Genomic DNA, 25,138 nt, shown 5'->3' on the forward strand with positions numbered 1-25,138 from the left:
AAGACTCTGTGCTGCCACTGCAGGGGGCGTGGGTTCAATCCCTGGTCGGGGAACTAAGATCCCGCATGCTGTGTGGTGCGACCAAAAATAAATAACTAAATAAAATAAAGATTCTACTCAATCACACACCAACTCATGCAACTATAAAGACCTGGTACAAAATGATTCAGCTTTTATTAATTAGCAAGATGCATCTTAAAAGAGAAGAAACAAAAGACAGAGTAGATACCAGAGCCAGGGGTGCTCCATGAGCAATCACAAAGGATTAGGGGTATACAGGGCTCAGGAAACCATTTGAGCAGATGGGGGCAGCACCCTCCGAGAGTGGGCCCGGACCCATGGGTGCTCCAAGATCTGGACCAAGGGCAACCGCTCCGAGGGCTGGTATCTGAGAAGCTTGGAGATCAAGTCCTGAGCCCCCAAAGGCATTGATGGGGGAAAACTTACATCTACCTGATGAGGCCACAGAAGAAAGGGAAATATGGTTAATTTCCTTGGTCCATTCAAGGCACTGTTCGGGATCTTAGCAGACAATCTTTGTGTGTGCCCTGGGCTACGCAGGCCCACCAGCCCCCACTGACTAGCTCCCACATGAATGCCCAGAGTGTGGCCTTCCCACCTGGAGGATGCGTCTGTAGGTCTCATTATGGGAGGGGCTCTCAAAGGGCGGATTTCCCACCAGCAGCTCATAGCAGAGCACCCCAATGCACCATAGATCCACCTTCTCATTGTATGTTCTCCCCTCAATCATTTCTGGGGGCAAGTAGTCCAGTGTCCCACACATTGTCCTTCTCCTAGAGGGCAGAGAAAGGAGCACTAAGCAGAGGATCAGTATAAGGGAAACTCCTTCCCCAGCTTTCAATGAGACAGGAGACCCTAGGAAATCCTGGCAGCCCTCTCCCAGGCACAGGAATTTGGAAACACCAAATTTCAATACAGATCAAGGTTTGAAGAAGGCAAGTACTGGGATCCACCAACTCCATATTTTAGAACTTTTTTTTTTTTGGAGGTGCTGCACGTCATGCAGGATCTTAGTTCCCCAACCAGGGATCAAACCCGTGCCCCCCTGCAGTGGAAGCACAGAGTCTTAACCACTGGACCACCAGGGAAGTCCCTCCATATTTTAGAATTCTTCATACAATTATTTAGCTCACGATCCAGGATATTTTCACAAGGAAGATTTGGAACAAACTGATGGTACACCAAGAGGGACGAAGTAAATTAATTATGGTTTATTCATACAGTAAAATTCCTGGAATTATGGAGCAATGGTTCTTAATTTATTTACATGGAAAGTTATTGGTAAAGTTGTATGTTAACAGAGATTAATCTCTGTTAAATGGTTGAACCACATTCTTTCAGTCTACAAATACACATTAAATATAGGCATTTGAAAAAGGTAGTATTTAAATACAAACCTAGGCTTGTATCTGGATCTTACGTGTGAAATAAATCAAACTGGATCATTCTTAACTGGCACCCAGGGTGCCACCACCTGACCTACCTTAGAGAGGGGGTGTGCACAGACCAGCCAAAGTCTGCAATCTTCACCTCACCCCTGAACCCCAGCAGCAGGTTCTCCGGCTTAATATCCCTATGAATCACCTTCTTTTCATGGCAGTAGGTCAGAGCATCTGCCAACTCCTCCATTACCTGTGTGAGCAAAGAAAAAGCAGTCTGCAAATGGAGCTGGCCATGGGATGATTATTGCTGTGATTTCCCATCTGGAGCCCCCCCAAAATCTCTTGCTTCCTATTTCTAAGTCAGTTCCACTCATTTATTCAGTGAACTGCCGTAGAGCCTTTCATGTTTCTTTCCGTAAGGTAGCACACTTAGATTCTGTTGCTTACAACCAAAGAATCCAAACTTACACACACAATTTATTAATATTCTGGGGGTAATTAGGGTATCCAAATGTGAAGTTGTAGGATATAAGAGTCATTATATAAAATTTATAGATTGAAATTCAGAAATAAAGAAAAAAGCAATCTGGATACTCATGACCGCCACAAGCAGTGACCCCCATCAGCCCATAGGAAACTCATGAAGCCAAGCCCTCAGCCTCCCACCTCACCGTGGCTGTACGCTGTTCGTCTAATGTGTGGCTCTTTTGCAGCTCCTTGTAGAGCTCACCCCTTGGAGCATATTCTAGAATCAGGTACATCCGGCGTGCATCATGGAAGTAGTTGTACAGGCGTAGGATATTGGGGTGTCTGCGCAACAGAAGGAGGAAGTGTCAAGACTCCTCCCTGAGGCCCAATTCATGATGCTATTACAAGTGACTGGTCACACAAGGGGCAAATTGTGCTGGGACCAGAATAGTAACAGCATGATCTGGAAGTTTGTGAGGGGAAAATGAAACAGGCATCAAGATTCTGATGTCTGACACAGGGAGCTTTAGATGGTGTAACTGGAATGAACTGCAGAGAAAAAAAATCTTCGTAAAGCAATTATACTCCAATAAGGATGTTTAAAAAAAAATCTTCAAGGTGAAAGCAAAGGGCCTATTTGGGGGTAGTACTGGGGGAAATGATGAGTTCAGATGTCAGAGATGGAAGAGGAAACAGGAACAAGTGAAAAAAAGAACCTGTAACAGGAATCTCATACAGACTGTCCTTACTGTAGATGTGCCTGGATTTCAATTTCTCTGCGCAGCTGGTGTTCCAGTCCTTCCTTCTCTATCTGGGACTTAAAGAGGACTTTCAGGGCCACAATGAAATGGCTTTCCTTGAGCCGAGCCAGGTACACATTCCCAAATTTTCCCTTGCCGAGAGGACGCCCGATTTCAAAATCATCAATTGTGAGGCGCCGCCTGATAGGAGAGAAGGAAAAGAGCCTCCGTTTCGGAGGTGGGTGGAGAGTCAGGGAAACTTCATGCTCGCCTTCCTCTTTCACTTTACCCTCCCTGGGCCCCTCTCCCTTCTCAAGGGCCCTGTCAGGGTGTTTGGTCAATAACTGTCAGTCCCATGAGGCAACCTTCACACGTGGAGCTTGCTCTTCATCCCTCGGTCCCACTCCCCTTCCTTTTTCAGATACAAAACAAAAGCGCTCACATGGTTGGGATGCTGGACATCGTTTGACCTGCTACAGCTACGGAAAAAAGAAAAGAGACGTCAATACTTTCTTCTGTGCACACCCACCCCCAACAACTGACACCAGGCCTTTCTTCTAAACCCTCTTTCTCTGGTCCTGGTACTTATCCCTTTCACCTGCGGGCTGGGCACTGCCTGACTTCATCACAGTTTTCGGGAGGCTCACTAGACAAGATGGTGGTGAGGAGGACGCCTTCCTGAGCCCTGAGGAGCTGGGTGTCCAGGAAGGAGGTAACCCTCAGGCTGAGGCTCTTCCAGTCCCGACCTGCTCCCACGCAGCCTCGGGGCAGTCACTGGGCGGGCACCGCCTGCGGGCTCCCCTGAGGCTTACCTGCGCACAGACCCACTACTCAATTACATAAGATCCTGGACAACGCGGGCCAGGCCCTTTATACTAAGGGCTCTGGCCCCATTGGCTGAGCTGGTAGTTCCTGGTTGACTCCCACTGGTTGAAATGTCTGAGGCTTAGGCAGCGTGCCCAATAGAAGAGACAGGAATGAGAGCTCCCGCTCGTGGTTGGGGGGCGGGACTTAAGGCGCTGGGCCAATGAGAGGGCAGGGCGCGGAGACAGGAAGGCGGGAGCCAGGGCAGAAAGACACGAGAGGAGGGAGCGCCAGAAACCGGAAGGGGAGAGAGGGTGGAGGGGTGTGGAGAGTTTGTAATGCAAGAAGCCTGAATGAATGAGCAAACATATAAATCCGTGACTGAGTGACTGCTTTAACGAACTCAGTGACGTGACGCAGGTGTGGCTGAATATAAACACACCGTAGGAAGCTGCCGGGGTACGTTATGCAGTTGGCAAACTCCAGAACCACGTGCAGCCCAACTGGCCCCAGCTTGAAGGGCGTGTCCTATTCAGGCCGCTCCCCAGGGTCCTCCTCAGTCACTCGCTTATGTGAGGGTCACCACTGTGGAGCTCCCCGAAATTTGTGCCTCTGTCCCCCAGTATCCTGTGGCTTGTGTGCCCTCCCCCAATACACCTGCCTCCCCCAGCCCAGGACTGCCCGGGCCACTTGAAGTGGGGGCACGGACCACAGCTGCATTCAGCCCTCCTGTCTCATGTACTTACTACAGCACAGCTGATCCTTGAACAAGCGGGATGGGGCGGGGGTGGTATTTAAGGGTGCTGACCTTCAGCATATAACTTATGGTTGGCCCTCAGTGTTACCACCAGGGTTCTTGGACTCCCTAATCAATAGAAATTGATATGAGGCCTGAGGAGAAATTCAGGTAAGGCTTTATTGGGACTCCTGCAGCAGGAGGGAGAAAACAAGTAGCAGGTTCGCTGGCTCGCTCCCTGAAGCGGGGCAGGCTGGGCCCTTAAACGAGGTGAGCCCAGGGGTGGGGCTGGAGGGGTGGCTTAGGTAATCTGCCCACCTCCTTGGTGGTGCTGTGTGCAGGGGGCATGCACAGTACCGTTTTTGCTCCCAGTACCTTGTTTTTGCTCCTGGTACCCTGCTTCTGTTCCCAGCTCCTTAGAAGTGACAGTTGGGTTTTTGGTCTTTTTGTATCTTGTTGCTCATAATTTGCCCCAACTGCACATGCACGCAGTTATTTTTAGTCCCTTATAGTTTCTTTGTATTTTGTTGCTGGAGGAGATGTTTGTCCAGGTGCAAGCACTGCAGCAAATGGTCCCACGTTCCAGCTTGCCTTATCAGTATTTGAGATTCCTCCATATCTGCGGGTCTGCATCCAGGGAGGGGTTCAAACAACCCCAAGTGGTGCAGTGCTATAGCATTTACTATTGAAAAAAACCTGCCTAAGTGGACCTAGGCAGTTCAACCCCTTTTGTTCAAGGGTCAAGTGTATTTGTTGGACCCAGTAATCAGTTTGCATTCTGGGTCTCAAATAGTAAAATCATCCCCCATATTTATTTGTTTGGCATACACAGAAATTTCAAAAACATTTGCAATTGAATTCTTTTAGACAGGTAATAGTGTGAATTGGTGGGGAAATTTAAAAAGGAAAAAATCTCCTCCAACTCAGAAAAACCTCTCCGAAAAGATAGTAGAGAAATAAAAGTTTAATATTGTATAAGCATTAAACCAGAATGTGATGCACAGCACAGCTGCTAAGAGATTGCAAAGAATAAAACTCACCCTTTCATATAGCCAAACAGACACAACCCATTACATACATTTTCAAACAATAATTAGTTCTCGAGTATTGACAGCACCATTTGTTACACATAGTTCACCCTAAATTTACCTGGTAATTGGGGTGACTATCTGCTGTTACACTGGCTTTCTAGAAGGGAAAACTAACTTCTCAATTCTTTATGACAGAGGTAGTTTTGCTACTTGGAGCAAGGTGCCTGTCAAAGTTAGGCTCCTACCCTCCCACAGAAGCTGGGATGTAGGGATGCTATCTCCTTTGATGTCTTCATTTCAAAGAGATGGATTCCTAGGTCTTTGAGAAAGACATTCCTGGGTTCGGAGTGTATTGGGGTGTTTGCAGAAAAGCAAGGCTAGCGTGGCTTAGAGCTGCATCTTCAGGGGCTAGAGTGGTATGAGGTAAGTTGGAGAGATAAAGGGAGGCAAATTGTGTAGAACTTTGTCAGCCATAGTAACGAGGTTCTAATATGCACCTGAACGTGTTCTAAAATGTACCTGTGGGGGACTTCCCTGGTGGTCCAGTGGTTAGGACTCTGCACTTTCATTACTGAGGGCCTGGGTTCAATCCCTGGCTGGGGAACTAAGATCCCACAAGCCGTGCAGTGTGGCAAAAAGAAAGAAAAAAATAAGGACTTGCCCTTGACCAGCTCCAGGAAGACCACTTCTGAGTCCTTGGAATATCTTGACTAGTGAGAGCGATTTTTATGCTTACGCCTGTAGGTCCCACTGTATCATTATGACCAGATAATTTATGCTAACAATGTGACTCATGATGAAGGGTGGACTTTGTATTGCCTGAGGCAGCACTACATCTTTGCCTTCTGCGGATCCTGAGTATCCATGGTAGGTCACTTAGGCGCTGTGAGCCTCAGTAAAGGAATCTGTGGACTCTGAAGCTTGGGTGACCTTCCTTTGTTGGCGATAACTGAACATGTTGTCACACATCTTTGCTGAAATTTGAGTTCCTGTGAGCTGCACAGGGAGGGATCACCTGGAAGCGGTGCTTGGTTTCTCCCGGACTTCATTACACGTGCCTTCTCCCTTTGGTGATCTTGGTCTGTGTCTTTTTGTTGTAATAAACTGTCATCATGAGTATCACAGCTCTTCTGAGTCTAGTGAATCCTCCTAGTAAACCACCAAGCCTGAAGGTGGTCTTGGGCAGCAAAGAACCATGAAAGTTTCCCTGAAAAAGAAAAGTTATGACCTAGGTGGGTATTCTGGTAAAGGCTTCCCTAGGGAAGTGTTATTTGAGGTGAGATGTGAAGGATAAGCACTCACTCACTAGCCAAAGTGGGTAAGGAAGAGCCCTACAGCAGGGGGGGAAATGAAAAGAAACGGAAACAGGAAGTGGAGAGAGAAGAGCAGTCAGACACGTGCAAGAGAAAAGGCAGTAAATTAGGCACATCCCTTACCAGGTAAGACCCCATGGACGGGCTATGTTAAGGATTCGGTTTTTATCCCAAGAGTTAAGGGAAGTCATGAAACACTTTAACGGTGTGTGTGTTGGGCAGGTAGCAGGGAGTGAGATGCATCATCTAATCTAAGTTTCATCTCTGGTTACACTGTGGAGAATGGATTGAAGAGGAAACGGTTAAAACAAGACCTAATTACTAAACAGAATTAGAGGTGATAAATGATGGTATTATGGTCTAGGAAGGAAGTGGTGGATTACAGAGAAGAGGATAGACTTGAGAGGCATTAAAGAGGCAACACTGGCAACTTTGCATGTGGGGGATGAGGAAACAGAGGTAACCAGGCTGAGTAAGGGATTTTTTTTTTTTTTGGCTGTGATGCGTGGCATGTGGAATCTTAGTTCCTCAACCAGGGATCAAACCTGTGCCCTCTGCAGTGGAAACCTGGAGTCTTAACTACTGGCCTGCCAGGGAAGTCCCCTGGGATTTCTATCCTTGGTAACCAAACAGTGCCATGTAGTGTAGAGGCAAGACTAAAAGTGGATCGGGGCTTCCCTGGTGACGCAGTGGTTAAGAATCCGCTTGCCAATGCAGGGGACACGGGTTCGAGCCCTGGTCCGGGAAGATCCCACATGCCACCGAGCAACTAAGCCCGTGTGCCACAACTACTGAGCCTGCGCTCTAGAGTCCACGAGCCACAACTACTGAAGCCCGCATGCCTAGAGCCCATGCTCCACAGCAAGAGAAGCCACCGCAATGAGAAGCCCGTGCACTGCAATGAAGAGTAGCCCCCATTCACTGCAACTAGAGAAAGCCTACGCGCAGCAACAAAGACCCAACGCAGCCAAAAATAAATTTAAAAAACTTAATATTTGATTTAAAAATAAAAAAAATAAAGACATGGCCTTATCTCATTCTTTAAAAAAAATAAAAGTAGATCAGAATCAGGGAGAAGTGGAAGCCACTTTAGGAATCTTTAAAAAGTCAAGTGGAGAATGAGACATCTTTGAAACATCCAAGTGGGGACAGTAAGAAGAAAATCAGGGGTTCAGGTCTAGAGCTCCAATAAGTCAGGACTGGGAAAATATATTTCAATTTGTTCAAAGTAAAGAAGATAACTGAAGCCAAGGGTGCAGATGAAGCCTTGGGAGAGACCACAGAGTGAGAAAAAGGCCTATGAAAAGTATTTAGAAATTTCAAAACTGAATGGGTGACTAGAATTGGATGAGTTAGCAAGTTAGAAAAAAAGAAAGAGGGAGAGAGAAACCCAGGAGAGTGATGTTACAGAAGCAAAGAAAAAGAGTATTTCAAGAATGGAGTGGTCAACGGGGTCAAGTTCAGTCTCAAGAAAGACAAGGCTTAAATTTTTTTTCTTTTTTTTCGGTATGCGGGCCTCTCACTGTTGTGGCCTCTCCCGTTGCGGAGCACAGGCTCCGGACGCGCAGGCTCGGCGGCCATGGCTCACGAGCTTAGCTGCTCCGCGGCATGTGGGATCTTCCCGGACCGGGGCACGAACCCGTGTCCCCTGCATGAGCAGGCGGACTCTCAACCATCGCGCCACCAGGGAAGCCCCAAGGGCTTAAATTTTACAAACATGGGAGTCACCACCAACCTTGCCCAGAGTGGTGTAGAGGGTGCGACTGTACCAAGGAGGTTCACAAGGTAGGGAGGCTTGGGAAGTGGAGAAAAATGGAAGAGGTAATGGTGAAGTGCAATCGCAAGGAAAGGAAAATAGGTCCAAGGGGACTCCTCAGTTAAAGGGAGAGGGAGGAATAAAGAAGTGAGATGTGGGATAGAGTGGTGCCTGACACTCAAGGCCATGTGTGAGGACAAATCAGAAAGAGTGAAAGACAAAAGAACATGCAGATGAGAAAGAGGCTTTAGGCAGCTGAGATCACAGGTACAGCAAACATTGGGCAGACTACGATGGGGAAAATGTTGACGATTGCTTAACTGTGATTCCAGGTTTCAAGGAGAGAGAAAGTGAGGCGAGCACATCAAATGTGTATGAAGATTTATACCTAAAATCAAGAGCATGAAATGGAACTAGAATGAGCAATAATAAGCAGAAAGGTTGAAAGACCACGTGGCTACAGATGCCATAAGGGACAAGGGAGGAAAGTGATGAGGATGCCTGTTAACCAGGAGGTGAACAAGAAAACAAATGATGTAGCAGGACTCGGGAGACAGCACACAGAAAGGCGTTTCTTCCTTCACGTCTCAGAAAGTTGGAATCATACAGGGAGACTATCTGAAGTTGTCATTAATGAATTTGTGGCCCCCAGCTAGTCACACTTGGTCATTGTCTGAAGTGTGTGACTTTGAGAAGGGAATCTGGAACCATCTTTCTAAAAGACAAACACCTGGGGGTGCAGGTAAGTGGCATCTTACTAACACCTTGGCCTGTCAAATACCTGCTATTTGCTCACCTGGACAGCCTCTCCTTGGCATTGTTCTTTCCTCTGTCCATGACTCTCCACACCGTTCCAATTTAAAGATTGCATCTGGCTGGGTGCACTGACACCCTGGTTTCTGGAAATGCCTGATTTGCTCTGTTATATTCCTAGTATTTATCCTCTCATTAACGCTTTCAGGCAGTTTTAAAATGTAGGATTTAGTATCCTGATATGAGGCCAACAGATGATTGCCGTTGAAGAAATACAGTTCTGTAAGATGAGGTCACGCCATGCTCCACAGGGTCACATGGGGACGCACTAGTGTGGAGTCAGAGGCAAAAGGATGGAGGCGGAAGTGTAGGCAAAGACTGTGTTGTCATTTTCACTGGGAGCAGTGGGCCAGGGGAAGCAAGCAGGCTAAGTAGGTTTAGGGTTAGCTAGCTGGGATAATTTCAGCACAGTTCAGAGTGCAGGGGCTGTCCTTAGTTTCCTGGGATCTAGGGAAGGGTCTTGAAGCATGAGAACTTGGTAAAGGCAGTAGTAGTGGCGTCTGGGCTCTGGAATGGCTGGTTTGCATTTAAAAGGCACACCCAGTGGGGAAAATTATCTGGAGGAATCGGCTAGCTCTAGGAGGAGCAGTCTCTACAGGATCAGCAAGGTCCCAAATGTTAGAACTTCAGAATAAAAGCACATACTTTAACACATGGATATCCAAAACAAAGGGAAGGAGGCGTGGCCAGGAATTTTCTAAAAAGTCTTCCAGCAGGTAAGAACCAGGTCAGGAAGTACCAACAGGAAGTCACACCACAGGGCCCATGGCACTGACACTGCTCTGAGGGAGGCAAAGTTGCCCATCTACCATTTAGACCTTTACCTGTGAGGTGTGTAACCTACCTGTGAGCAGATTACAAATCTTTAACCCTCAACTCTCAAGGATGACATCATTGAGCATTCCAGAGCCGCACCACCCCCCCATCCCACAACTGAGACAGGAAAGGTCATCTGCAGGCCAGAGTGTGAGTACAAAGGGGAGAGGCACATACTCCCAGAGACCAGATTCCTGTAGGGGTCCAGCACCATGTCTCCAGCAAGGGCCCTCCCCGCTGGAGCCACCGGCTCCCATTCTCTCCTAGGGAAACTCACACATAGATCATGAAGGCGACTAAGCCTGAAACGAAGTCTTTAATTAAATCTTGTCAGGTGCACTGAATGATGCACATATTCCTTATTTCTCTCTTTGTTGAAGACAGAGGCAAACAGCATCAACAGCAGGAACAAAGAGACAAGAAATTGTTGACTTGCGTGCTATAGGAACACACAGCATTGATCTGGCATTTACATCTTTATAGATAAGCGTAAGCAAGCAGTGGGTGTATTTCCAAGTCAGACCACTTGAAGCCATGTATCTGTATATATATACACACACAGAAATACATATATATTAGGTCTATACACATTTATATACATATATATGGCCTCAAGTGGTGTACATACATACACGTACATATACATACATATATTAATATTGGGAAGAGATAAGGAACTTTGTCACCAGACTGCCTCTGTACTTTGTCATCACTAAATTAAATCCTGGCTAGCTTGTTAAGTTCTACTTTGGCTTACTGATTTTTTTTTTTTTTTACAACAATTTCACCTCAGAGTTATGACTCACTTTTTGTTGTAGGAAACTGTATTTGCTTAATGTTTGTTACAGAAGTCTGAATTAATCAGCATCTTAGTACCATTTAAGTCACTATGAAGACGTAACACAGCAGGCCTGAGACTGCTATTCTCTTGAGCTTGCAAGGTTCACCTTTGCAAGGGCTGAGGTTTGGGACCTCAGATTTTGGGAGATTTCCCATCATTCCCACAAACGACGAGTGGCTCAGTGTGCCCAGGTTTTTTGTTTAACTGTGTGGCTTAATGCCAAAGATCTATCTATCCTTCTAGAGGTCTAGAATTTGGTATGTGCTAGAGTGTCCCCAAGAAACCCTGGGCACTGGGTCTCTAATTAGCTTCCCCCCAGTAGACATTTCAATCTATTGCTGTTAACTCCTTGATGGAGCTTAAATTAGGCCCATCCTGTGTGACTTCCCTGAGACAGGACCACTGCAGATTGTCCCTGGTTTCCTCTGGACTTCAGTCCTTGTGCCTTTTCCCTTGGCTGAGTTTGCTTTGCACCTTTTGGTGTAATAAGCACAGCTGTTGACTGTAAAAATACGCAGAGTACTGTGAATCAGCAAATTACTGCAACTGAGGGTGGTCTTTGATGACCCAAAACAATCATTCATTATGACTATGATCTGGCCATAAAAGCTTGTGTGGATTTTCTTCAAGGTCAACATATGTTCTATACGGTGCCAACTATATACACAGCTTTGTGTAAACACTGTGAGGGAGCCAAACATTATAATATAAATTCCCTGCTGCATGTAGCCATTCACTAGAACACACATATACTGAGTGTCTACTAGGAAAAAAAGAACAGAATGGGACAGTGGCTGGATGTGGGTGATGATGAAAAAATGGCTGCAAAGTGTGTCTGGCTTCGGCAACAAGGCAGAAGACAGTAGGATTCACGGAGAATCCAGGCACCTTAAACACAACTCTGAACAATCTACGGGTCTCAGTTGTAAGATCTGTTCTCAGAAATTCTTGTGGATACCAGGCTTTTCATTTCTCCAGTTAATCTAGGGGTTCTATCCCAACATCAAGATAAACCACCAGAGAACCTTGACCTTGGACTATACAGTTTTGCCTGCTTTCTCAGAGTCCTTCTTTGGCATTATAAGCTAGGCAAAAATACAGAAGATGTATAAAAGAACCAAATGGAAATCAAACAACTGGAAAATTCAAAAACCAAAATGAAAACTCACTGGGTGAGCTCAATAGTAGATTATATATGAGACAGAAAGAAACCAGTGAGCTCAAAGGGAGATCAATGAAAGTTAATCAATGTGCGGAACAGAGAAAAACAGACTGGTGGAAACAAAAAGATGGGAGCCTGAGGGTCCTATGGAACAAGAATGTGAGAATTATCATTCACGTTACTGGAGTCCCTGAGAGGAGAAAAAGCGTGGGGTTGAAAACATACTTGAAAAATAACAAAAAATCTCCCAAATTTGGCAAAGAGCATACACCACATGATTCAAAAAGCTGAGAAAACACCAAACAGGATAAACCCTAAAAATGCTATGCCAGGACACATCATAAACTGAATATTATAATAAAAAACACTTTGAAAGCACCTGACGGAAAGGATGCCTTTCAAATAGAGGAACAATGAGTTGAAAGGCAGGTTTCTCATCTGAAACCATGCTGGACAAAAGGAGTTTGACAGAAGAAAAAACAGACATGTTTTCTTTTGTCCTAAAAGAACTGTGGACCCCAAGTCTTATGTCGCACAAAAATATCCTTCAGGAATGAAGTGAACATAAAGACATTTTTAGATGAAGAAAGAAAAAACATTTGTTAACAGCAGACATACCCTAGAAAAAAGGCCACAGGAAATTTGCCGAACAGAATGGAAATGTTAACAGAAGACTTGGGACTTCAAGAATGGAGAAACAACAATGGAATGGTAAAAGTAGAGGTAAACAGACTATGCTTCTCATGAATTTTGTGGGGGGAAAAAAAAAAAACTTAGTTGAGGCAAAAATTACAATATCCAATATAGTTCTCAGTATACAACGAGAAAATACAACAATTATATTAAGAATAGGGAATGTAGGTGAACCTAATGGAATCAAGGTTTCTATACATCAAAGTGCTAAAATGCTGGTAACAGTCTGTGATAAGTTATGTATACATAATACAATACGTAAAGAAAATTAAGATATATACTCAAAAACATTACAGACGTATCAAATGGAATTCTAAAAAATATTAAAATAACCCACAGGAAATGGGGTGGGGGAACCCAAATAATAAAAACTGGAAAACAAGAGGAATAATACAAAGGGAACACACACACAAAAAAGATTAATAAAATGGTACAGTTAAGCTCTAACATATCAATAATTATTTTAAATGATCTAAACCTACGAATTAAAAGTGGCATAATGGATTAAAAAAAAAAAGTATGACCCCAACTACATGCTGTCACAAGAAACTTACTTCAAATATAATGATGTAAATGTTAAAAATAAAATTATGGAAAAATATAAACTACAAACATTAATAAAAAAATGCAGTAGTGGGCTTCCCTGGTGGCACAGTGGTTGAGAGTCCGCCTGCCAATGCAGGGGACACAGGTTCATGCCCCGGTCCGGGAAGATCCCACATGCCGCGGAGCGGCTGGGCCCGTGAGCCATGGCTGCTGAGCCTGCCCGTCCGGAGCCCGTGCTCTGCAACGGGAGAGGCCACAACAGTGAGAGGCTCGCGTACCACAAAAAAAAATAAAAAAATAAAAGAAAGAAAAATGCAGTAGTGACTATACTAATATCAGATAAAGTATGCTTCAAAGGCAAGAAAATGAACCCTTTTATTATGATTAAAGGGTCAATACACCAAGATGACATAGCAATCCTGTATGTGTATGCACCAAATAACAGAACTTTGAAATACATGAAGCAGAAACTTACAGAACTTGTAAGGAATAGACAATTTCTCAATTATACTTCAGGACTTCATCATCCCTCTCTCTGCAACGGACAGAAATACTACACAGAAAGTCAGCAAGGATGTAAACAATCTGAGCAATAATCCCAACCAAGAGGATTGTGCAGACATTTATAGAAACTTCACCCAGTAACAGCAGAATACACATTCGTTTCGAGAAGCCTTACAGAACAAGATATACCACACCCTGGGTCATAAAACGAACTTCAACAAATTTAAACAAACCAAACATGAAACAAGTAATAAATCAGTAACAAAAGATACCAGAAAATGCTCCTAACAGTAGGAAATGAAACAATATACTTCTGAATAATACATGGGTGTCAGAGGAAGTCTCTAAGGGAATCAAGGGATATTTAGAACTGAATAAATTGTAATGAAAACTTTTGGGATAAGGCTGGAACGGTGCTGAAGGAACTTTATAATACTTAATGATCCATTAGGAAAGAAAAAAAAAGTTTCAAATCAATAATCTTAGCATCCCTCAAAAAATAAAAAGAGCAAAATACAACCAAAGCAAAGTAGAAGATATGATATCATAAAGATCTGAACAGAAATCAGTGAAATTAAGGACAGAAAGGTAAAGGGACTTCCCTGGCGGGCCAGTGGTTAAGACTCTGTGCTCTCAATGCAGGGGGCATAGGTTCGATCCCTGGTCGGGGAACTAAGATCCCACATGCTGCGCGGTGCGATAAAAAAAAAACAAAAGCAAAATAAACAAAAAAAACACCCAGAAAGGCAATAGAGAAAAATCAATAAAATAAAGTGCTGGTTCTTCAAAATGATCAGTAAAATTGGTAAACGTCTAAGACTGACAATGATTAAAAAGAGAGGTGACGTATTTCCAAAATCAGAAATAAAATGAGATATAAGTACAGACCCTGTTGCCATTAAAAAGATAATAAGGGAATACTCACAACAAGTCTCCAAATAAGAAAAGTTAGATGAAATGAAACATTTCCTTGAAGAGGACCAACTATCCAATTTATCCAATATGAAAACAGATACTCTGAATAGTTCCATACTTATCAAATAATATGTAACTAAAAAGTATCCAGAAAATTTCCAGGCTCAACTGGTTCACTGGAGGATATTATGAAACATTAAAACAACAATTAAAAACAATTACATAGTCTTCCTAAAAAACAGAACTTGGGAAGCCACTATCACCTTGACACCAAAACCAGACAATGACAGTAGTTAAAAACAAGCAAAGAATGACAACTACATATCATCAATCAAGAGATTATAGGAAAACCTGCTCAAAAAAAATAATCAAATGGAACGCTTTAATATATATTAAAAAATTTATACTCCACAATCAAGTGGGGTTTATTCCAAGGATGCAAGGCTGGTTTAATATTCAAAACTCAATGTAATACACTATATCAATAGGCTAAAGAAGAAAAACCAGATGATCACATTAACTGATGGAGCTAAAGTATCTGACAAAATCCAACATTCATTCATGACAGCAAAAATCTCAGCAAATTAACAGAGGGAAACTTTCTAGACTTGACAGGAAAACTCTATGGAAAAAAAACAACCTTACAACATTGTACTTGATGAAAAACTGACCATTTTCCCCCTAATATCAGAAGCCAGTCAAGGATGTCCTCTCTTACTACTCTTACTCAACATCATACTGAGAGTCCTAGCTAAGTGCATAAGAAAAAGAAATAATACGTATACAAATAGGAAGAAAGAAAACTATTTGCAGTTGACATTTCTATGCAGAAAATACCAAGGATTCTATCCAAAGAAATGGCTAGAAATAACTGAGTTCAGCCAAGGCTGCAAGATACTAAAATATCACCCCCCAGAACAATTATCTTTCTGTATACTACTAAAGATCATGTGGAAATGAAAGTTTAAAACAATGCCAATAGGGAATTCCCTGGCAGTCCAGTGGTTAGGACTCCTCGCTTTCACTGTAGGGGGTCTGGGTTTTATCCCTGGTGGGAGAACTAAGATCCCACAAGCCTCGAGGCCCAAAAAAAAAAAAAAAAAAAAAAAAAGCCATTTACAAGTCACTAAAAAAAAAACCCCAACAACCTAGACATAAACCCTAACAAAAATGTACAGAACCTGTATTGTTCAATATTATAAAATGGTAATGAAATATCAAGAATTACTTAGATACATGAAACACCATACCATGTACTGTGTTCATGGTGCTGCTTTTAAACAAACTGCTCTACAGGTTTAAATCAATTTCTATAAACACGTGAGCAAGGTTTTTTTGCATCCTAAGATTTATATGGCAAGTCCAAGGAACTAGAAAGCGGAGTTAATTTAAATAATAAAAGTATTCACTTTACCCAATTTTAAGATTTACCGTATAGCTACAGAAATTAAACAACAGATTGAATCAATAAAAAGTCTGAATGTCTGGTGTTTAAAACCACCAAAAGAACCGTTTGTTTTTTAAAAAAACCAAAGCCTGAAACAGTCTTAACTGGTGCAATAAAACGTGCCCGTGTGTCATATGTGTATCTTTATCTACTTAAATACCTGGCTTCAAGTGTCTAACTCTCCCAATACTGGACAGCAACGAATGTATATATAAGACACATAAAGGGTCAAGGCCCTTTGCCTGTGAAATAACATTCCCCTCACCCCAAGTAAACTAAGGGATCCATGACAAAGTGCCATAACCTTGACAGAGAAGTCTCAAACTATGTTTGCATTTCATTTTTTCATCTAAGTTTCCACCTTCGTTTTATAAAAATTCCTGAGATAACACTACAGTGTAAACTAAGGGAAAAACGTAGCTAAAGTTTTCCTTAGTGCACAATAAACACTGGTCTCTCCCTCACAGATGAACTCTCAGATGTAGAGTAAGGCTCTAGGCTGGGTCAATTTCTACAATGCGTCTTTACACAACTACTGATGATCCGTGACAGGTTTTCTCACAGAGAAGATACTTGTGGGGTTTCTCTTTGGTATGTACGATCAGATGTAATGGTAGGTGTTTTCTCCTGCAAAAGATTTTCCTCGGTGTTTACATTCAAAAACTCTTTGCCCAACAGGAGTTCTCGGAGGGTGACTGAGGTTTGCCCACTGGTGAAGGTTCTTCCTACATCTGTCACACTGACAGGGTTTCTCCCAGTATGAATCCTTTGATGCTGAGTGAGGGATGAGCTACGACTGAAGGCCTTTCCACATTCACTGCACTTATAAGGCTTCTCTCCGGTGTGGATGATGGCATGTCGAATGAGGTTTGTGCTCCAGCAAAAGGACTTCCCACACTCCATGCATTCATAGGGCTTCTCTCCACTGTGAATCCGCTGGTGCCTGGTGAGGCCTGACCTGCGGTTGAAGGCCTTCCCACACTCCGTGCACTCAAAGGGCTTCTCCCCAGTGTGGATGCTGAAGTGCCGAATGAGGTCTTTCCTAGTGCTAAAGGCTTTCCCACATTCTTTGCACTCAAAAGGTTTCTCTCCAGTGTGGGCCCGTTTATGCAAGATAAAAGTGGAGCAGTGGGTGAAGGCCCTTCCACATTCAGTGCACACAAAAGGCTTCTCCCCAGTGTGAATCCGCTGGTGCCTCTTGAGGTATGATCTGTGGTTGAAGGCCTTCCCACACTCGAGGCATTCAAAGGGCTTCTCCCCAGTGTGGATGACATAGTGGTGAATGAGGGCTGCGCTCTCACAGAAGGCTTTACCGCATTCACTGCACTCGTAGGGCTTCTCCCCAGTGTGAGTCTGCTGGTGCCACATGAGGTATGACTTGTGTTTAAAAACCTTGCCACATTCAAAGCACTCATACGGATTCTCACCACTGTGGATGATGTGATGTCGAAGGAATCCTGGCCTATGTCGGAAGACTTGCCCACATTCTTTGCACACAAAGGGTTTTTCCCCGGTGTGTCTCCTCTTATGTAAGACAAAGTTGGAGCGGTGGGTGAAGGCCTTTCCACATTCATTGCACTTGTAAGGCTTCTCTCCAGTGTGAATCCGCTGGTGTTGTGTAAGGTAGGACCTGCGGTTGAAGGCCTTCCCGCACTCTGTGCACTCATAGGGCCTCTCCCCGGTGTGGATCATGTGGTGCTGGAGGAGGTGTGTGCTCTTAATAAAGGTTTTCCCACACTCTGTGCATTCATAGGGCTTCACACCAGAGTGAATCTTTTCATGTCCAGCAAGAAGGTGTTTCTTGTTAAAAACTTTCCCACATTCGCTGCATTTAAAGACACTTTCCTCTTCCTGAATCATGTGATCATTACCAGATCCACATAAGTCATGGTCATGGACAGCACCTCCTGCAGGGACCAGCTCCTCTACAATCCTTGAACACACACCACCAGCTGTCCCTAAGCTGCCATGTTCAGGACTCATTTTCTCAGGAAGCTTCTCCCTCTGGGGGTCCATCCCTGGTCCCAAGTGTCCTTCCTGCATTTCCAACAGCCCATCCTGATCCTTGGTTTGTCCAAACTGGGAGTCCCCTGGGCCTCCTTGTATTAGTTCCTGGATAGAGGCTCCCTCAAATAGGGTTGGCTCACAAGTGGTAGGTTCTGTGGTCTTGGGTTTTCCTTTGTCAACTGAAAGAAACCCAATAAACAAGGCCATTAGTAATACCAACAAGGAAGAAACAAAATCAGCATTTCAGTGAAAAAGATAAAGATGAAAACAGTGCCTCTGTGTCTGTTTTGCTACCTCTGAATCTCAACATTGTAACTTCTTTCTTTCTTGGTCATTAGACTGCTGACACCTTGAAAGCCAGACCCAGTAAGAGAGTCTGCAATGGACATAACGCCACAATTTCACAGGCTTGGCTGGACAGAGTAATAATGCCTCTGTGGGCTTTCAGTTTCCTTTAATCAAAGACATCCCATGTTGCTGTAAGAACACGAGGAAAAGGGAATTCCATAATGGTACAGTGGTTAGGACTCTGTGCTTTCACTTCCTGCCAGGCCCAGGTTCAATCCCAGGTGGGGGAACTACAATCCCACAAGCCAAGTGGCACGGCTGAAAAAAAAAACACCAAAAAAAACCCACTAGGGAAAGGCATCTAATGCAGCCCTGATAAAGGACAGGAAGTGTATAATGCCAATTCAACTATCTCCAAAGAGAAGTATGGTCCTTGCCCCAGCTCTAAGGAAGTAACCTGTAAACTGGGTATCTCCAGAGAGACAGGCATGTCTTTGTTGTTCATGGTGAGTCCCTAGGGATGTACATGATACTTTACAACAACAGATGACTCACTATGAGCCCCTAGATAGTTTATGCTAAAGAGATGACATTAGGTCTGGGTAAGGTCTGGGCACAGCAGAAAGACCAAACATGTAATTAGAAAGCTGGGGCTTTGAACCACGAGTTATCAGCTGGATCTCTGGAAAGGGAAGAAGGGTGGAGACTGAGTCCCATGTACAATGACTCAATCAATCATGCTTCTGTAATGAAAACTCAACAAAAATCTGCATACCGAGGCTCTGGTGAGTTTCCTGGGTTGGCAACACTCCGTGCACATACTGCCAGATATCGATTCCAGGAGGTAACGAGACGCCGAAGACACGGAAGCTTCGTGTCTGGAACACCTCCAGCCCCTCTTCTACTCTGCATCTTTTGCCTGTAACAAACACGATTTGTGAGCATAACAGGTTTTAGGGAGTTTTGTGAGTCTCCTAGCAAATCACTGAGCCTGAGGGTGGACTGGGAAACCCCTCGACTTGCAGATGGTTCACAACACCTGGGTAGACTTGGCAGTCCTGGAGTTCTGTATTTCTAACCTTGAGTTTTGCTAACTGTGTGCAGGAAGAGACCAGGGGAGTCCTACTGGCACCACTGGAGTTGCCACAGAGAGGAGGTGGGAAGGACACTATAGCCTTAGGACACAGAATGTACAAAGGCCCCCCAGGCCATGAGGATGGTATTGACAAGAATCCAGGGAAACTGATTCCCATGGTTTTGACTTGGGTTACAGTGAGGACTCCCAGGACAGGGCTTATAAGGCAGGAGGTGAGCAGGACTGGGATGGACACATTAGGTCTGTTATGCCCGAACAGTTTGGTGAAAAGACTAGAAAAATACACATGATCTAGACGGAGAAAATATTAATAGTTTACTTGAAAACATTAAAGAGGAGCTATACCAATGAAGAATTTAACGTGGGGGGAGGTGAAATTGGAGAAAGATGGTCAAAAGGTACAAAATTCCAGTTTTAAGATAAACAAGTCCTAGGGATACAGTGTACAACTCAATAACTGTAGCTAACACTGCTGTATGCTATAAAGAAGCACTGTTAAGAGAGTAATCCTAAGAGTCCTCATCACAAGGAGAAATTTTTTTTTCCTTTTCTCTTTTCCTCTTTACTTTTTTTTCTATCTATATGGGTGTCAGCTGAACCTACTGTGGTAATCATTTCACAATATATGTAAATCAAACCATCAGGCTGTATGACTTAAAACTTATACAGAGGACTTCCCTGGTGGCACAGTGGTTAAGAACCCACCTGCCAATGCAAGGGACATGGGTTGGATCCCTGGTCCGGGAAAATCCCACATGCTGTGGAACAACTAAGCCCGTGCGCCACAACTACTGAAGCCTGTGCGCCTAGAGCCCATGCTCTGCAACGAGAAGCCACCGCAATGAGAAGCCCGCACACTGCAACAAAGAGTAGCCCCCACTCGCCACAACTAGAGAAAGCCCGCACGCAGCAACAAAGACCCAACACAGCCAAAAAAATAAAATAAATAAAAATAAATAAATTAGACAAGCCTCTTAGATAGCCTCATCCACCAGAGGGCAGACAGCAGAAGCAAGAACTACAATCCTGCAGCCTGTGGAACAAAAACCACATTCACAGAAAGACAGACAAGATGAAAAGGCAGAAGGCTATGTACCAGATGAAGGAACACGATAAAACCCCAGAAAAACAACAAAATGAAGTGGAGATAGGCAACCTTCCAGAAAAAGAATTCAGAATACTGATAGTGAAGATGATCCAGGACCTTGGAAAAAAAATGGAGGCAAAGATCGAAAAGGTGCAAGAAATGTTTAACAAAGACCTAGAAGGATTAAAGAACAAACAAACAGAGATGAACAATACAATAACTGAAATGAAAAATACACTAGAAGGAATCAACAGCAGGATAACTGAGGCAGAAGAACGGATAAGTGACCTGGAAGACAGAATGGTGGAATTCACTGCTGCAGAACAGAAGAAAAAAAAAGAATGAAAAGAGATGAAGACAGCCTAAGAGACCTCTGGGACCACATTAAATGCAACAACATTTGCATTATAGGGGTCCCAGAAGGAGACGAGAGAGAGAAAGGACCAGAGAAAATATTTGAAGAGATTATAGTCGAAAACTTCCCTAACATGGGAAAGGAAATAGCCACCCAAGTCCAGGAAGCGCAGAGAGCCCCATACAGGATAAACCCAAGGAGAAACATGTCAAGACACATAGCAATCAAATTGGCAAAAATTAAAGACAAAGAAAAATTATTGAAAGCAGCAAGGGAAAAACGACAATTAACATACAAGGGAACTCCCATAAGGTTAACAGCTGATTTCTCAGCAGAAACTCTACAAGCCAGAAGGGAGTGGAATGATATACTTAAAGTGATGAAAGGGAAGAATCTACAACCAAGATTACTCTACCTGGCAAAGATCTCATTCAGATTCGATGGAGAAATCAAAAGCTTTACAGACAAGCAAAAGCTAAGAGAATTCAGCACCACCAAACCGGCTCTACAACAAATGCTAAAGGAACTTCTCTAAGTGGGAAACACAAAAGAAAAGGACCTACAAAAACAAACAATTAAGAAAATGGTCATAGGAACATACATATTGAAAATTACCTTAAATGTGAATGGATTAAATGCTCCAACCAAAAGACACAGGCTTGCTGAATGGATACAAAAACAAGACCCGTACATATTCTGTCTACAAGAGACTCACTTCAGACCTAGGGACACATACAGAGTGAAAGTGAGGGGATGGAAAAAGATATTCCATGCAAATGGAAATCAAAAGACAGCTAGAGTAGCAATACTCGTAATCAGATAAAATAGGCTTTAAAATAAATGTTAGAAGAGACAAGGAAGGACACTACATAATGAACAAGGAATCAATCCAAGAAGAAAATATAACAATTATAAATACATATGCACCCAACACAGGAGCACCTTAATACATAAGGCATCTGCTAACAGCTATAAAAGAGGAAATCAACAGTAACACAATAATAGTGTGGGACTTTAACACCTCACTTACACCAATGGACAGATCATCCAAACAGAAAATTAATAAGGAAACACAAGCTTTAAATGACACAATAGACCAGATAGATTTGATATTTATAGGACATTCCATCCAAAAATAGCAGATTACACTTTCTTCTCAAGTGCACATGGAACATTCTCCAGGATAGATCACATCTTGGGTCACAAATCAAGCCTCGGTAAATTTAAGAAAACTGAAATCATATCAAGCATCTTTTCTGACCATAATGCTGAGATTAGAAATCAGTTACAGAGAAAAAAACGTAAAAAACACAAACACATGGAGGCTAAACAGTACGTTATTAAATAACCAAGAGATCACTGAAGAAATCAAAAAATACCTAGAGACAAATGACAATGAAAACACGAAGATCCAAAACCTATGGGATGCAGCAAAAGCAGTTCTAAGAGGGAAGTTTATAGCAATACAAGCCTACCTCAAGAAACAAGAAAAATCTCAAACAATCTAACCTTACACCTAAAGGAACTAGAGAAAGAAGAACAAACAAACCCCCCCAAAAAAAGTCTGCAGAAGGAAAGAAATCATAAAGATCAGAGCAGAAATAAATGAAACATAAACAAAGAAAACATTAGCAAAGATCAATGAAACTAAAAGCTGGTTCTTTGAGAAGATAAACAAAATCGATAAACCATTAGCCAGACTCATCAAAAAGAGGGAAAGGACTCAAATCAATAAAATTAGAAATGAAAAAGGATAAGTTACAACAAACACCGTAGAAATGCAAAGCATCCTAAGAGACTACCTACAAGCAACTGTATGCCAATAAAACGGACAACCTGGAAGAAATGGACAAACTCTTAGAAAGGTATAACCTTCCAAGACTGAACCAGGAAGAAATAGAAAATATGAACAGACCAATCACAAGTAATGAAATTGAAACTGATTAAAAATCTTCCAACAAACAAAAGTCCAGGACCACGTGGCTTCACAGGTGAATTCTATCAAACAGTTAGAGAAGAGCTAACACCTATCCTTCTCAAACTCTTCCCAAAAATTGCAGAGGAAGGAACACTCCCAAACTCATTCTATGAGGCCACCATCACCCTGATACCAAAACCAGACAAAGATACCACACAAAAAAAGAAAATTACAGACCAATATCACTGATGAATATAGATGCAAAAATCCTCAACAAAATACTAGCAGAGACTCTGGGATGGCTCACACCAAGGAGTACTTCCCTAAACTTCTGCTGTCAGTGTCCTTGTCCCCACGGTGAGCCACAGCCTCTCCCTGCCTCTGCAGGAGACCCTCCAACACTAGAAGGATGGACCCCAACCTCCAAACTTGATTCGTATGTTGAACCTGAAGACAGTTCACACACCAAGAGAATCTGACAGAACGTCATCACATGAGGGACTCCTGGTGAAATCAGTTTGTGGAAACAGACTAAATTTTCCATATTGGATCAAGGATGGCAACACGTTAAAAGAGTTGAACAAGGAAAGAAGACATGAGAGGAGGCTACAAAAGACAGACACTACTGGGATCACAATGAATCTGAGGTCACAAAACTCTACCCCATGCTGCTTCTGGGCCTTGGAGCTCCATGTTATTTTTCCAGCACACCACCTTCCATTTGTGATGAAGAATGCTACTCATCAGTATAAAGAAAAAAGGAGATGAGGGAACCGCATGGCCACCTAATGATGGTGGTCCTGAACCGAACATGCATCTCTCTGAAGTATGCCTGTTATCCCACCAATAAAAGAAGCCAGCATGACAGAAGTGGAAGCAAAAGAGATGTGAAAGTACAATCTTCAGAAATTATTTTGGGGAGAGAATTAACATTGAACACAGTAACTATAATTATGACGCACTGCAAAGTTTGACACTAGTAACCACCTAAACTTATCTCCCTCTCTTGATTTCTGCTCTTCCCCCAGCTCTTTAGTATTCTTTGTGTACTTCTTTTTTCATCTCCTTCAAGGTTTTACTAAGGGAACTTATAAATTGTCTCATTCGACCTCAAAAACAAAACAAAACACTAGCAAACAGAATCCAACAACACATTAAAAGGATCATAAAAAAATTAATTTAAAAAAGTAAAAAAAACCTAAAAAACTGTATTCCTATCTCACACTATACTCAAATTCTACCTCAGACCAAAAAGAGTTAAATGTCAAGTGCCAAGCTTAGAACATCTTAGAATAAAACAAGAATATATTTTTGATATTGGGGATAGAGCAGCATCTATAACTGATAAAAGTATCAAGAATGTACAAAAAAAATCCCTACAAACAAAAGAGAAACAAGGTAACAGAAACAGGCATTTTCCATGAAATGACATTTCAAAGAAGTTGTTTCTCAGTATCCACAGCAGATTAACTGGTTCCAGAAACCCCCTGCTCAATACTAAAATCTGCAGATGCTCAAGTCCTTTATATAAAATGGTGGAGTATTTGCATATAACCTACACACATCCTCCTGTGTACCTTAAATCATCTCTAGATTGCTTATAATATCTAATACAATGTAAATGCTATATATTGATAAATAGTTGCCAGCACAAGGCAAATTCAAGTGTTTTTTTTTTTTGCGGTATATGGGCTTCTCATTGTTGTGGCCTCTCCCGTTGCGGAGCACAGGCTCCGGAAGCGCAGGGTCTGCGGCCATGGCTCACAGGCCCAGCCGCTCCGCAGCATGTGGGATCTTCCCAGACCGGGGCACGAACCCGTGTCCCCTGCAACAGCAGGCAGACTCTCAACCACTGTGCCACCAGGGAAGCCCCAAGTTTTTTTTTTTTTTTTGGCTGCACTGGGCCTTTGTTGCTGCATGTGGGCTTTCTCTAGGTACGGCGTGCAGGCTTCTCATTGCGGTGGCTTCTCTTGTTGCAGAGCACAGGCTCTAGGCGCACGGGCTTCAGTAGTTGTGGCACGCAGGCTCAGTAGTTGTGGCTCACAGACTCTAGAGCGCAGGCTCAGTAGTTGTGGCACACGGGCTTAGCTGCTCGGTGGCATGGGGGATCTTCCCGGACCAGGGCTCAAACCCATGTCCCCTACATTGGCAGGCAGATTCTTAACCACTGTGCCACCAGGGAAGCCCCAAATTCAAGTTTTGTTTTTTTGAACTTTCTGGTATTTTCTCTTCCCCCCAATGTTTTCAATCTGTGCTCAGTTGAATCTGCAGAGGCAGAACCTGCGGATACGAGGGGACAATTGTACAAATGGGCCTATAATCACATGACAAGGTGCTAAAGGTTGTGAATGAGGGAAATGCAAAGCAAGCTCACCTAAGATATAATTTTGTGTCAGTCT

General features: G+C 43.3%; 2 protein-coding genes across 8 annotated transcripts in view; both read right to left on the reverse strand.

Annotated features, from left to right (window-relative positions):
• Nucleotides 1–149: 149 nt before the first annotated feature.
• Nucleotides 150–3,923, reverse strand: AURKC (aurora kinase C). 3 transcript variants are annotated; one of them, XM_089902009.1, is made up of 7 exons: nucleotides 3,424–3,923; nucleotides 3,054–3,090; nucleotides 2,621–2,812; nucleotides 2,075–2,213; nucleotides 1,505–1,653; nucleotides 620–794; nucleotides 150–453 (listed from the first exon to the last, which is right to left on the reverse strand). In XM_089902009.1, exons 2-7 carry the CDS (start codon nucleotides 3,071–3,073, stop codon nucleotides 283–285), a joined length of 846 nt encoding a protein of 281 aa, XP_089758135.1. In that variant the 5' UTR covers nucleotides 3,074–3,090; nucleotides 3,424–3,923; the 3' UTR covers nucleotides 150–282. The 3 variants fall into 3 exon arrangements, with proteins under 3 accessions (XP_089758135.1, XP_022420615.2, XP_022420614.2); XM_022564907.3 differs by having other exon boundaries at nucleotides 3,259–3,923; XM_022564906.3 differs by having other exon boundaries at nucleotides 3,210–3,923.
• A 1,172-nt stretch (nucleotides 3,924–5,095) lies between these two features.
• LOC111170086 (uncharacterized) overlaps nucleotides 5,096–25,138 on the reverse strand; it is a 36,222-nt gene continuing 16,179 nt past the window's right edge. For 4 of the 5 annotated variants that reach the window (XM_089901953.1, XM_022564902.3, XM_089901955.1 and 1 more), the window contains 2 exons: nucleotides 19,059–19,202; nucleotides 5,096–18,174 (listed from right to left, as the gene is read on the reverse strand). In XM_089901953.1, the coding sequence (XP_089758079.1) occupies nucleotides 16,547–18,174; nucleotides 19,059–19,202 (1,772 nt within the window). In that variant the 3' untranslated portion in view covers nucleotides 5,096–16,546. The remainder of the gene's footprint in view (nucleotides 18,175–19,058; nucleotides 19,203–25,138) is intronic. The other variant, XR_016390799.1, reaches the window with a different exon arrangement.

Source organism: Delphinapterus leucas, chromosome 20 (assembly GCF_059928025.1).
Source record: "Delphinapterus leucas isolate spDelLeu-1000000601 "Yukka" chromosome 20, BTC_Dleu_Yukka2, whole genome shotgun sequence".
Lineage (NCBI taxonomy): Eukaryota > Metazoa > Chordata > Mammalia > Artiodactyla > Monodontidae > Delphinapterus > Delphinapterus leucas.

What these genes read in the sequence shown, in the direction of transcription:
- AURKC (XM_022564906.3), bottom strand. Translation starts at nt 3,237, where the DNA reads ATGAAGTCAGGCAGTGCCCAGCCCGCAG. An exon ending in AGGCAGTGCCCAGCCCGCAG is followed by an intron (nt 3,091 to 3,209) that starts GTGAAAGGGATA and finishes TTTTTTCCGTAG; the next exon opens with CTGTAGCAGGTCAAACGATG. An exon ending in GAAATCCAGGCACATCTACA is followed by an intron (nt 2,214 to 2,620) that starts GTAAGGACAGTC and finishes TCTGTTGCGCAG; the next exon opens with ACACCCCAATATCCTACGCC.